Source organism: Heptranchias perlo, chromosome 2 (assembly GCF_035084215.1).
Source record: "Heptranchias perlo isolate sHepPer1 chromosome 2, sHepPer1.hap1, whole genome shotgun sequence".
Taxonomy (NCBI): domain Eukaryota; kingdom Metazoa; phylum Chordata; class Chondrichthyes; order Hexanchiformes; family Hexanchidae; genus Heptranchias; species Heptranchias perlo.
This window is the reverse complement of record NC_090326.1, coordinates 65,532,631-65,545,514: the sequence shown is the minus strand read 5'-3', so window position 1 is coordinate 65,545,514 and position 12,884 is coordinate 65,532,631. Positions and strand designations below refer to the sequence as shown.

The 12,884-nt window shown below is 40.9% G+C and overlaps 1 protein-coding gene across 2 annotated transcripts in view; it reads left to right on the top strand.

The window, feature by feature from the left end:
• Nucleotides 1-12,884, top strand: part of osbpl3b (oxysterol binding protein-like 3b) — a 226,963-nt gene that overhangs the window by 120,993 nt on the left and 93,086 nt on the right. For both annotated transcript variants that reach the window (XM_068001962.1, XM_068001971.1), the window contains exons 7-10: nucleotides 11,031-11,163; nucleotides 11,669-11,772; nucleotides 11,963-12,055; nucleotides 12,607-12,763. In XM_068001962.1, coding sequence (XP_067858063.1) covers nucleotides 11,031-11,163; nucleotides 11,669-11,772; nucleotides 11,963-12,055; nucleotides 12,607-12,763 — 487 coding nt within the window. The remainder of the gene's footprint in view (nucleotides 1-11,030; nucleotides 11,164-11,668; nucleotides 11,773-11,962; nucleotides 12,056-12,606; nucleotides 12,764-12,884) is intronic.

The window sequence follows — 12,884 nt, the reverse complement described above, 5'->3', positions numbered from 1 at the left end:
CAGTATGCCATGCAATTTGGGTTCATTTGTAGTTTACTTCAGAAGCTAATGTCGAATAGGATGGTGACAAAAACTGTTAATTGCACTAATCATAGACTCTTTCCAATGTTATTTGCTACCAATGCCTTAAATATGTTTGTCTTTAGACTAAAGTAACAGTTCTCTACAATTGGCACTAGAGGTGAAAAGCTTTCATTTAATTGAATGCATCTCCTCACTCAATCTTTACTGAATCCTCGTGTGGTGAGGTTTTCTGATTGGAAACTCAAATCAGTTATATCATGAAGGGATGGAAACTGTTTAATATCATACACACACACACACACACACTGTTACACTACTTGTCCAATGAATGAATATATATATATATATTATATATATATAATCTCCATCCATCGGACAGTATACTATTTGTGGACACTGGTCTCTGAGCAGCTGTACCACTGACTCGCACCAGACGCCGACATGCACAGTATAATGCTCCCGTCCAACCTCACTTTAACTCCCGCCTTTGCTGCAAAGTGATTGGTAGCTGACGTCACCTCGGCAGCATCTCCAACAGAGAGGACTGGTTTGGTGCACGGACGCAATGATCACGTGCGTGGCACACCACTAACTGCTGCGCAGCCACGCACGCGCGCAGCTTAGAGCGAACTCCATCCACCAGCACTTCAAACATTAGCAGCTGCAGCACACTGAGGGATGGGGTCCCGGATAGGAGTCACCAAGACATTAATTTGGCTGGGATCCCCCAGGCACTCTGGCCCTACAGCAGTCACCTCACCCTGTGTAGGCTGCCAACATAGAAATGCCAGGATCAGGTCATCCCTCCTTCAATGGAAAAGGACCCTGGGATGGCAATGAGCTGGGAAACCCAACAAATAGAAAATGAACTGAAATAATATCCTGCTTGCAGGACTTCAGAATTAGGCATGCTGCCAGGTGAGGGCAAAAAAAAGAAGGAACACTGCAGGAGATGCAACCAATCCTGGGATATTCGGCTCATCCAGTTTATGATGACCATTTTGAATAAGGACACCTGCAAATAAAGGACACGTGATGCAAGTCCCTTAGGTTTCACTGCATTAAATTATTGATTTGAAGTCTTTATTCGTAACAGTATACATAAGGTTAAGATCAATTATCATTAGCTGTTTTTTGCAAGCTGGAGGGAATTTACATTACAATATGGTTAATATTTTATATGCTTGTAGATTAAATGCAGAGGCATTGGATTATATCTGTTTTGTTGGATCTTTTAATGGCTGCATAGACAAAGTGTTAAGGTCCAACTACATCAGATACTACAACCTGGGGGAATAAAAGTCTTATATACTTGACAAGGAATGGTAATTGTAATGTGCTAGTTTGTTAATGCATTTTTTCTGACATCGCTCCACAGTTTCTTGAACCAGTAGTTTCAAGTTACTTTTTAAGAGATCAAAGAATCAGGCTATCATGAGATAGTGATTCTTGAATGATAGCTGTGTCTGGGGTGAAGACACAGATCACGCCTGAAAGTAGAGTGGGATCAATCATCCTTTGTTCTCCCTTTTGACAGACAACTCTGTGGCCATCGATTTCCAAATTCCAAATTTATAAGAACATAAGAAATAGGAGCAGGAGTAGGCTATATGGCCCCTTAAGCCTGCTCCACCATTCAATAAGGTCATGGCTGATCTTCGACCTCAATTCCACTTTCCCGCCCGGTCCCCATATCCATTGATTTCCCTAGAGTCCAAAAATCTAACTATCTCAGCCTTGAATATACTCAACAATTCAGCATCCACAGCCCTCTGGAGTAGAGAATTCCAAAGATTCACAAGTGAGTGAAAAAATTCCTCCTCATCTCAGTCTTAAATGGCTGGCCCCGTATCCTGTGACTTTGCCCCCTAGTTCTAGACTCTCCAGCCAGGGGAAACAAACTCTCAGCATCTACCCTGTCAACTCCCATCAGAATCTGTTATATGTTTCAATGAGATCACTTCTCATTCTTCCAAATTCCAGAGAGTATAGGCCCATTCTACTCAATCTCTCCCCATAGGACAACCCTCTCATCCCAGGAATCAATCTAGTGAACCTTCATTGCACTGCCTCTATGGCAAGTATACCCTTAGATAAGGAGACCAAAGGTGAGGTCTCACCAAAGCCCTGTACAATTGTAGTAAGACTTCCTTACTCTTGTACTCCAACCCCTTTGCAATAAAGGCCAACATGCCATTTGCCTTCCTAATTGCTTGCTGTACCTGCATACTAATGTGTTTCTTGTACAAGGCCACCCAAATCTTTCAGAACACCAACATTTAGTAGTTCCTCACCATTTAAAAAATATTTTGTTTTTCTATTCTTCCTACTAAAGTGAATAACCTCACCTTATGTTGAGATACCTGCACTCAGCTAATAGGTCAAACTATACTAGCCAGTAGATGCACTCAGCTACTTTGACTCAATGGTATTGTTTCACCACATTAGAAATAGATATCTGTTTTTAAGGTTCACATAGCTCAGGAGAAGCACCCTTTATTGCTTTGATATCTATCATAAAGAATAGCAAAGTTTGTAAATGACAGTAAATACACTTTTGCACAAAACTCTGTTCACTAACCAGTTGTATGTTAAATAAACTGTCTGTTGATTTATAGCCTGAGTCCCAGTCCGATGGAATGTATATTCAGTCTGTCTATTGATTATAACACCAGTGGTGGACGAGTATGGATTGATTAGGGAAAGCCAGCACAGATTTGTTAAAGTCAAATCATGTTTAAATAACTTGATCGAGTTTTTTGATGAGGTAGCAGAGAGGGTAGATGAGGGCAATGTGGTTGATGTGGTGTATATGGACTTTCAAAAGGTGTTTGATTAAGTGCTGCATAATAGGCTTATCAAGATTGAAGCTCATGGAATAAAGGGGGCAGTAGCAGCATGGATACAAAGCAGAGAGCAGTGGTGAACGGTTGTTTTTCAGACTGAAGGGAGGTGTGCAGTGGTGTTCCCCAGGAGTCTGTACTAGGACCTCTACTTTTCTTGATACATATTAATGACTTGGACTTGGGTACATAGGGCACAATTTCCAAATTTGCAGATGACACAAAACTTGGAAGTGTAGTGAACAGTGAGGAGGATAGTGATAGACTTCAAGAGGATATAGACAGGCTGATGGAATGGGCGGACAAGTGGCAGATGAAATTTAACCCAGAAAAAATGCAAAATGATACATTTCAGTAGGAAGATCGAGGAGAGGCAATATAAACCAGAGGTCACCATTCTAAAAGAGGTACAGGAACCGAGAAATCTGGGGGTATATGTGCACAGGTCATTGAAGGTGGCAGGGCAAGTTGAGAAAGTGGTAAAAAAGCATACGGGAGGATCATGGGCTTTATAAATAGAAGCATAGAGTACAAAAGTACAGAAGTCATGATGAACCTTTATAAAACACTGGTTTGACCACAACTGGAGTATTGTGTCTGGTTCTGGGCACCGCACTTTAAGAAAGATGTGGAGGCCTTAGAGGGTGCAGAAAAGATTTATTGGAATGGTTCCAGGGATGAGGGACTTTAGTTACGTGGGTAGACTGGAGAAGCTGGGGTTGTTCTCCTTGGAACAGAGAAGGTTGCGAGGAGATTTGATAGAGGTATTTAAAATCATTGAAGGGTCTAGACAAAGAGGATAGAGAGAAACTGTTCCCATTGGCGGAAGGGTCGAGAACCAGAGGGCATAGATTTAAGGGATTGGCAAAAGAACCAAAGGTGACATGAGGAAAAACTTTTTATGCAGTGAGTGGTTAGGATCTGGAATGCACTGCCTGAGGCAGATTCAATCATGGCTTTCAAAAGGGAACTAGAGAAATACTTGAAAGGAAAAAAATTGCAGGGCTACGAGGATGGGACAAGAGAGTGGGACTAGCTGGATTGCTCTTGCATAGAGCTGGCAAGGACTTGATGGGCCGAATGGCCTCCTGCCATGCTGTAACCTTTCTATGATTTTACCTGGCATGTGGTATAATCCAGTAAATCAAGGTAGAGTGGCATTTTTTCTTCTTTTCATTTACCTAGACATTGGGCAGGTAAAGGCACACTGGATTGTAGGGGACCTGAGGTCTCCTTATGAGATTGGAATATGTAGTGTAAAACCCAAAAAAACATAACTGGATGTTTCTCAGATTGGGAAGATGCAGTTAGTGTCATGCCCCAGGGATCTGGTTTGGGACTTCTTTACACATAAATGATTTGGATGTGGCAATAGAGGGAGTATCTTTGAATTGTTCTGCCTATGTTAAATTGTGAGGGAGAATACAGACTGAAGAAGGAAATAAGTTGGGGGAATGGACAAATATACAGCAAATCGAGTTCAATGTAGATAAATGGTGAGTAACACATTTTTGTGGAAAAAAAGTGAATGGAAGAAATAGTAAAATTCTCACTGATATGGAGGAACAGAGATCGAGGGTTGCGGATACATAAATCTTTTTAAAAGTGGGATTGCAAATGGAAAGGATTGAGATTTTTGATTTTTAATTTTATATATATATATATATATATATATATATATATATGTGTGTATATATATACACACACACAAACACATTGAGTGCTTATATTGTATACAGTGTTGGACAACCCATTGTAGGAAAGATATCACAATGGAATTGGTACCAAGGATATAGTTATGATGAGAAACTTAAAAAGCTTGAGCAGTATTTCCTGGAGTAGAAAAGGTTAAGTGGAATCTAATCTAAATTTTGGAAAAAATGGATGAGCTATTCAGTAATAGGTTATTTCCACTAGTTTGTGAGTTTAGGATTAGTAATATAAACATAAAGGAGGAGGTTATTATTAGAGACATAAAAAATACAATCTTTAGCCTGTCCATCAGCAGAGCGTGAAGGAGCAAAATACCCTTTTTACACCAAGCATTATTAGAATATGAAAAGCTTTGCCACAAGTGCCTACTGATCAATTATGACCTATAAGAGGGAATTAGATTAACACTTGAAGAAAGACACAGGATATGGGAAAATAATTGAAAAATGGGGTTCAAATACATAGCTCAGGTAGAGATGATGGGCCTCTTACTCCAAAGTTTCTGTGATTCTATTGACATACTTTTTCCAATTTATTTTTGCCTTTGAATTGATCTTAGTAGATAGCCCTAGCCTATAAATTATTTTTATGTTTAACAAATATGCTTTAATTATGGATGAAGAAGCAGCCAGCCCATAAATTTATATACCTGAAATATTTTCTGCTCCCTTTGAAAACTGAATTTGGCCTCAGAGCTGACCTAAGCTCTCCTTGCTAATGTTTCCTATTTCAACACTTCCTGTGGACATTATTGCCTTAGATGTTTCCTCTTTTGAGTATTCTGAAGGTCTCTTTTTTTTTAAGAGAAATGCATCTAAAACAATTCAACTGGAGTGCTAGTGATGCAAAGCCTAGTTTTCCCCCCACTCCTCAAGTGAGATTGCTAAGCTGGTGGATTGTTTGCAGAAGAATAAATCTCATAGTATTGAAGGAGAGTAGAATTTTTTGTATTGAGAAGCCTAGGTGAAGATCCAAGGCCCATAGTGAGAGTGAGATAAGACAAGGTAAACCAAGAATCTTTGGTTTTATTGCAGAATTCTAGTCGAGATAAATTTGACTCCGACTGTAAGCAAGGAATAAGGTTTCAATTTGACAACCTTTCTAGATTGCAAATATATTACTAGCATCTCCTCTTTTATGTATGTCATTGTTTTAATTAAATTAATTTCCCAATTTTTTTTGTGAATGATAAAAGGTGAAAGCAATCAGCAGTCTTATAAAGAGACTTTATTGGTTAAAATTCAGCAACTGTAGGCGGCAAGGAATCGCAGTGAATTTTGTGCTTCTTACCAAGACTGTATCAAGAGGAACGTTGTTATGACTTAAAGATGTCAGATGGCGATGATAACCATGCTCTATATTAAGAATCACCTGTTGTCTCCACAAGTGGACAGCAGTTAACTGGCAGATAGTTTGACAGATGCTAGGAGGTAAATTTCAACCCCTTGAACAAGTTGGTTGGAGGCAGGTGGGAAGTTAAAAATTATTTTAAAAATAAAATAAAACCCCACTACCTATTTTAATGAGTCAAGGGGTGGGCGAGGAGGCGGGTTGGTCAGTAAAATTTTTTAAGGAAGCTGTGGGCCTCCATTTTAATGGGTTTTTTATTTTAAACTTTTTTGGGGACCGGGATTCCCGGGCCTTCTGCTTTATGCCAAGTAAGAGGAGGCGAGAAGGCCTGGATCAACAGATAAGTGCCTTTATTGCACTGCTTGTGGGCCAGGAGGAGCAGGATTGTTTCCTCAAGGCCCAACGAGCTTACCTGCTGCGATCGGCTGACCTGACCCACCCCACCCCACCCCACCCCCCCCCCCCCCCCCCCCCACCAAACGATCTTGGACTATCCCCCTCACCTCCACCTCCAATCTAAGACATCAGCTGGCTTCTGCTCCCCGGCTGCTCTCCCGTCCGATTGACAGCCAGCTAGTCCAGGAAACCCATACTTTCAGGCTCCCCCCCCCCCCCCCCCCCCAGCTTTCCCGGCTCCCCGTTAAAATTTACCCCTAGATGTTACTGAAAGCAGCTAACTATTATCACTGCTCTTTCATGTTTCCGATCCTTTTGTTGCATCATACAAACAATAGCCTCCGATGGCTTCTTCTCCAATTTATTTCTGCTGCTGTGCCTGCATAGTTATCTCTAATGTACCCTAAGGTCTATCCTTAGCCCTTCTCCCTTAATTTATGTGCTATCTCCGTTGACAACATCTGGACATATGGGCAGTATGGAGGTAATTTTAGTCTAACCCGTCCATCGGGAAATTGACAGGATCAGGTGGAACACTGGTTTTACAACCTGCCTGATTTTAATCTCTTGAAGTCATATTGGGCGGAGTGTAAAACCAGCATTCCACCCGATCCCATCAGTTTCACAACAGACGGATTAGGCTAAAATTACCCCCACAGAGTCAGCTTTCACACCTATGCTGATAAGACTCGGCTCTATCTCCCCACTGCCTCCCTTGATTCCCAGGATTGTTGCTGTTTGCTACAATTGCCGATCTTTTTAAGAGCTGAATGAGCCAAAACTTCCTCCAGCTAAATGATGGAAAAAATACAGCCATCCTCTGGGTCCCACAAACATTTACATAGAAACATAGAAAATAGGAGCAGGAGTAGATCATTCAGCCCTTTGAGCCTGCTCTGCCATTCAATAAGATCATGGCTGAACCTCGATCTCAATTCCATATTCCCGCCCTCTCCCAATACCCCTGGATGCCTTTTGTGTCTAGAAATCTATCTAGTTCCTTCTTAAATATATTCAGTGACTTGGCTTCCACAGCCTTCTGTGGTAGAGAATTCCACAGGTTCACCACCCTCTGAATGAAGAAATTTCTCCTCATCTCAGTCCTAAATGTCCTACCCTGTATCCTGAGACTGTGACCCTTCATTCTCGACCCCTCAGCCAGGGGAAACATCCTCCCTGCATCCAGTCTATCTGGCCCTGTCAGAATTTTATATGTTTCAATGAGATCCCTCTCCTTCTTCTGAACTCTAGTGAATACAGGCCTAGTCGACCCAATCTCTCCTCATAAGACAGTCCTGCCATCCCAGGAATCAGTCTGATGAACCTTCGTTGCACTCCCTCTATGGCAAGTATATCCTTTTAGGTAAGGAGACCAAAACTGCACATAATACTCCAGGTGTGGTCTCACCAAGGCCCTGTATAACTGCAGTAAGACATCCTTGCTCCTGTACTCAAATTCTCTTGCAATGAAGGCCAACATACCATTTGCCTTTCTTATGTGCCCCTGGCCTTGACTCCACCAACCTCCCCAGCTGCCATATCCAGCTAAATCCAGAGGTGTTCAACCCAAAACTCAATTTCCCCTCTTGCCCCCATATCCAATTTATCACAGATACTTGCTTTCACCTCAAATATTGCCCACTTCTACCCCACCTTGCTCTTCTGCTGCTAATAAATTAATCCATGCCTTTATTAAATAAAAATAAGAAAAAGCTGGAATCACGCAGCAGATCAGGCAGCAACTGTGGAAAGAGAAACAGAGTTAGTGTTTCAGGTCGGTGACCTTTATTACCTCGAGAGTAGTTTTGTTGGCACTCCTACTTCCGCCATATAGTACAAATCATCCAGAGGGCTACATTCTCACCTGCAGTAAGGCCTACATCTCATCCCTCATGTCTACACAAATATAAACAAATACTGAAGATGTGGCACAGTAGCTGTACTTAGAATCCTAGGATGGTTACATCACAGAAGGAGGCCATTCAGCCCATCGAGCCTGTGCCAGCTATTTGTAAGAGCATTCCAGTTAGTCTCATTCCCCTGCTCTTTCCCTATAGCACTGCAAATTGTTTCCCTTCAAGTATTTATCCAATTCCTTTTGGAAAGCCACGATTGAATCTGCTTCCACCACTCTTTCAGGCAGCACATTCCAGATCATAACTACTCGTTGCGTAAAAAGTTTGTCCTCATGCCGCCTTTGGTTCTTTTGCCAATCACCTTAAACCTGTGTCCTCTGGTTCTCGACCCTTCCGCCAATGGGAACAGTCTCTCTCTATTTACTTTATCTAAACCCTTCATGATTTCAAACACTTCTATCACATCCCCTCTTAACCTTCTCTGCTTTAAGAAGAACAATCCCAGCTTCTCCAGTCTATCCACATAACTGAAGTCCCTCATTCCTGGAACCATTCTAGTAAATCTTTTCTGCACCCTCTCTGTGGCCTTCGCATCCTTCCTGAAGTGCGGTGCCCAGAATTAGACACAATACTCCAGCTGTGGCCGAGCCAGTGTTTTATAAAGGTTCACCATCACTTCCTTGCTTTTGTACTCTATGCCTCTATTTATAAAGCCCAGGATCCCGTATGCTTTTTTAACCGCTTTCTCAACCTGTCCTGCCACCTTCAAAGACTTGTGCACATATACCCCCAGGTCTCTGTTCCTGCACCCCCTTTAGAATTGTACCATTTATTTTATATTGCCTCTCCTCAGTCTTCCTGCCAAAATGTATCACTTCGTCAAATTTCATCTGCCACGTGTCCGCCCATACCACCAGCCTGACTAAGTTCTCTTGAAGTCTATTACTATCCTCCTCACTGTTTACTACCCTTACAAATTTTGTGTCATCTGCAGATTTTGAAATTGTGCCCTGTACACCCAAGTCCAAGTCATTAATATATATATAAAAGAAAAAGCAGTGCTCCTAGTACTGACCGCTGGGGAACACCACCTGTATACCTTTCTCCAGTCCGAAAAACAACCACTACTCTGTTTCCTGCCAATTAGCCAATTTCGTATCCATGCTGCCACTGCCCTTTTAATTTCAATTTTGCCAACAAGCCTATTATGTGGCATTTTATCAAACGCCTTTTGAAAGTCCATATACACAGCATATCAACCGCATTGCCCTTATCAACCTTCTCTGTTACCTCATCAAAAAACTCAATCAAGTTAGTTAAACACGATATGCCTTTAACAAATCCGTGCTGGCTTTCATTTATTAATCCACACTTGTCCAAGTGACTATTAACTTTGATCCAGATTATCGTTTCTAAAAACTTCCCCACCACCAAGTTTAAACTGACTGGCCTCTAATTGCTGGGTTTATCCTTGCACCCTTTTTTGAACTAGGGTGTAACATTTGCAATTCCCCAGTCCTCTGGCACCACCCCGATATCTAAGGAGGATTGGAAGATTATGGCCAGCACCTCTTGAATTTAAATTTGAGGTTAGGATCAGATCAGCCATGATCTTATTGAATGGCGGAGCAGGCTCGAGGGGCCGATTGGCCTACTCCTGCTCCTATTTCTTATGTTCTTATGTATCTCTGCAACCTTGAGAAAGGACTGATTCAATTTCTAGCCCAAAGCATTGGATGTATGTTTTCCATATGCTTCTGGACAATCATGTGGGTAGTTCACTGTGCAGCAGTGAGGTGCTCCATCCAAAGGGAGAAGAAAAGAAGAGTGCTGCAACACTGAGTTCACCTTGTTAGCTGATCACAGATTAGATGGAAAATCTGTGACATCTCTAACAGCCATACAAAGAAAACATGGTAACAGCAGGCAACAATTGAAAGTGAAGGGTATAAAAAATTATGTACATTAGCAGCAGCACATTGCTTGGTATCGCTGAATGCTCGGGTGAAGGTTTGCACTGCCATTCTCTACACAATGAGCTCCAAATTTCAGTAGTCCCACCAGAAGGCATCATGGAGAAATTAGGGGGTAAATTTTAACTCCACAAACAGGTGGGTGGGGGCGGGTGGGAAGGTAAAAATTCTAGGAAAAAAAACTAAACCAATCCCAACTAAAACCCCACCCCAAACCTGTCAATCTGGCTGTCCTGTCGGGCGGGAAACCTACCAAAAAAATACAGAATACGTCTTTACATCAAAATCATAAGGACGTCTAGGAAACGCATACTTCCGGGTTTCCCGTCAGGAATTCCCCCCCCCCACCCCCTTGGACCTCTTCCCGGCTCCTGGTTAAAATTTACCCTAGGTGCTTCTTCAAGAAGGGAAAAGTTTGAGAGAGAGTAATGCAAGATTGTTCCTGTACACCATCTATTCCCCAGTTACAGGGCAGCGCTGGAAAATGTCAAGAACATTGAAGTAAAAATCAAGCCAAAATAACTTATGAATACAGTACTCCAATTTTTAAATACTTTCAAGGATAATGTTTTGTTTAAAACTCCATTCCTGACCAGTGTTAATGCTTTGCTTTGATAGGAATGCTTTCTGACACTCTGCATATGTCAACTCTGATGTGATTTTGTATGTGTCTTACAAGAGAATTGTGCAAATGCTTTATAACATATATATGTAAATGTAACCCTTGAAAATACAAGCCAAAAGTTTTGTGCACGAGTTGTAATATTTAGTTGTAATCCTGTGAACTATCCCATTGCTGTACTATACAAATACCAACAAAAATCACAGTAATCTTCATTTTCAAGCCAATAATGAATTTTGATGTTTTTTTCCAGTTGCAGAGGGGCAGCCTATCCAAACAGATGTCATTCCAAATTAGCCCGGGGTTTCCTCTTGCTTATTCCAGCAGCCAGTCAAAGGTGGCAGCATGGTTGCAAAGTTCCGAAGATATAGATAAATGTTCAAACGGTGAAAACATTTTTACTTTTATGGAATACAATAGTTGACCAAAAAACTTAATAGTAAGAATAAAATTGCCAATTACCTTCACTGAATTGTAATATCTTCTACAGATTTTTGGTTAAGTCTTCCTTTCCCTTCTCTTCTACCCCTCCCCCCATCACTGTGTGTACACACGTGCCCAGATTGAGCTTGTGCCAGTAAAGTGTGTTGCAGCATTATCCTTTTACTTCTGGGACCAACCTTTGAGTACGGATTGAAATGTGTTTGGGCAGTCTTAACATAGTCTCTCGTGGGCATGATTTCATAACCTAAAATTCCTCACATCTGTTATCTCCAGAAGTATTGTTTTGCTCCTATGGCCTTTTGCATGTGAATAATCTATAAAGTGTTGTGAATGTTACTTTTTTTTTTGAGTTTTGCATGTTGCACGTTGGTTTGAAAATCTAAATGTGTATTGTCTTCTTTTTGATGCAAGCTTTTTTCTAATTTTATGAATTTTGTTTTCTTCTAGATCTTTCTCAATGTCATTCTAGTTTAACAGAATTGACACAGCTTTTACAAAGCATGGAGGTTATTCATAGGACATACTCTGCACCAGCTATAAATGCTATTCAGGTATGACAGTCAAACATATTTGCTCACCTTGGTTTAAGCTGAAGCAAAAATAAGTGAACATTGCTTTTGATTTCTGGCTGTGAACTGGAGACTCCAGTAAAATAGAGCGTAAACTCTCTTCCGTTTAATAATAATTGTTTTCGAATAAAATTGCTTTTCTTCCTTTCCTCCCACCCCCCCTTTGGTAAAGGGATATGTCTTTGAAAGTCCCAAAAAGGAAAAACGTGTTCAGAGAAGGTGGCGCACCAAAAGTTTTGGCAAAGACGCCAAATCAACACTACAGGTAATGCTACTTTAAAATGGAGGCCATGTCTTTACAGCATTATTTTTGTAATTTCGAACATTACACTAATGTGATCATTTTAAAGGGTAGTTCTAGTCATTACCTGCCTTGCAGTTATCAACCTTGAAAAAGATTTAGCAGTGACTAATTATCGATCTATATGGGTCTGTGTTGGTTTAATTAGGATCAAATTTCAACTCCCTTCCCCCCTTTCAAAACTATGATCTGGCAGTGCTGCGTGGAACTTCTTTGTATGTCGTTACTGCCCCAGGTCTCAGAATTGGTTTAACATTGGAATACCAAGTGTTAGCCTTGTTGGCTGAGATTTAAATTGGTTATATATTTTATAGGCCAATAATCCCTGGTTCAACTGCAGTTTTGGTCACAGATTCTTTATACTTAATAAAAAATGTTGTGCTCTTTGAAAGTTCAGTTCTGCTTAGCTGATGCACTATACTCCTATAGCTTTTTCATCATAGCTTAAAAAGAATAAAAATTTGTTAAACCAAAATGTATTCAGTGAGGAGTAATGACTTCCTCTTTTTGTTTAGGTTCCTTGCATCTCTGCCAGCCCAATGCGGCTGCATGCATCAAACCCTAATCTGTCTGAAGTATTTCACGCAGAAACCAAACGTTTTTCAGATGGTTCGGATATACCTCCAGATTATTCAAAGCTGCAAGAAGATTTCTGCCACATTGCTCAAGAAGGTAGTAATGGCTTTCTTCATTTGCAAAATATTAAAATGTATGAATGATTTTTGTACATACTTTGGATCACAGGCACTGCCAAAAAGAATATACATTGTTTTAATATATTGGCAAGATATTG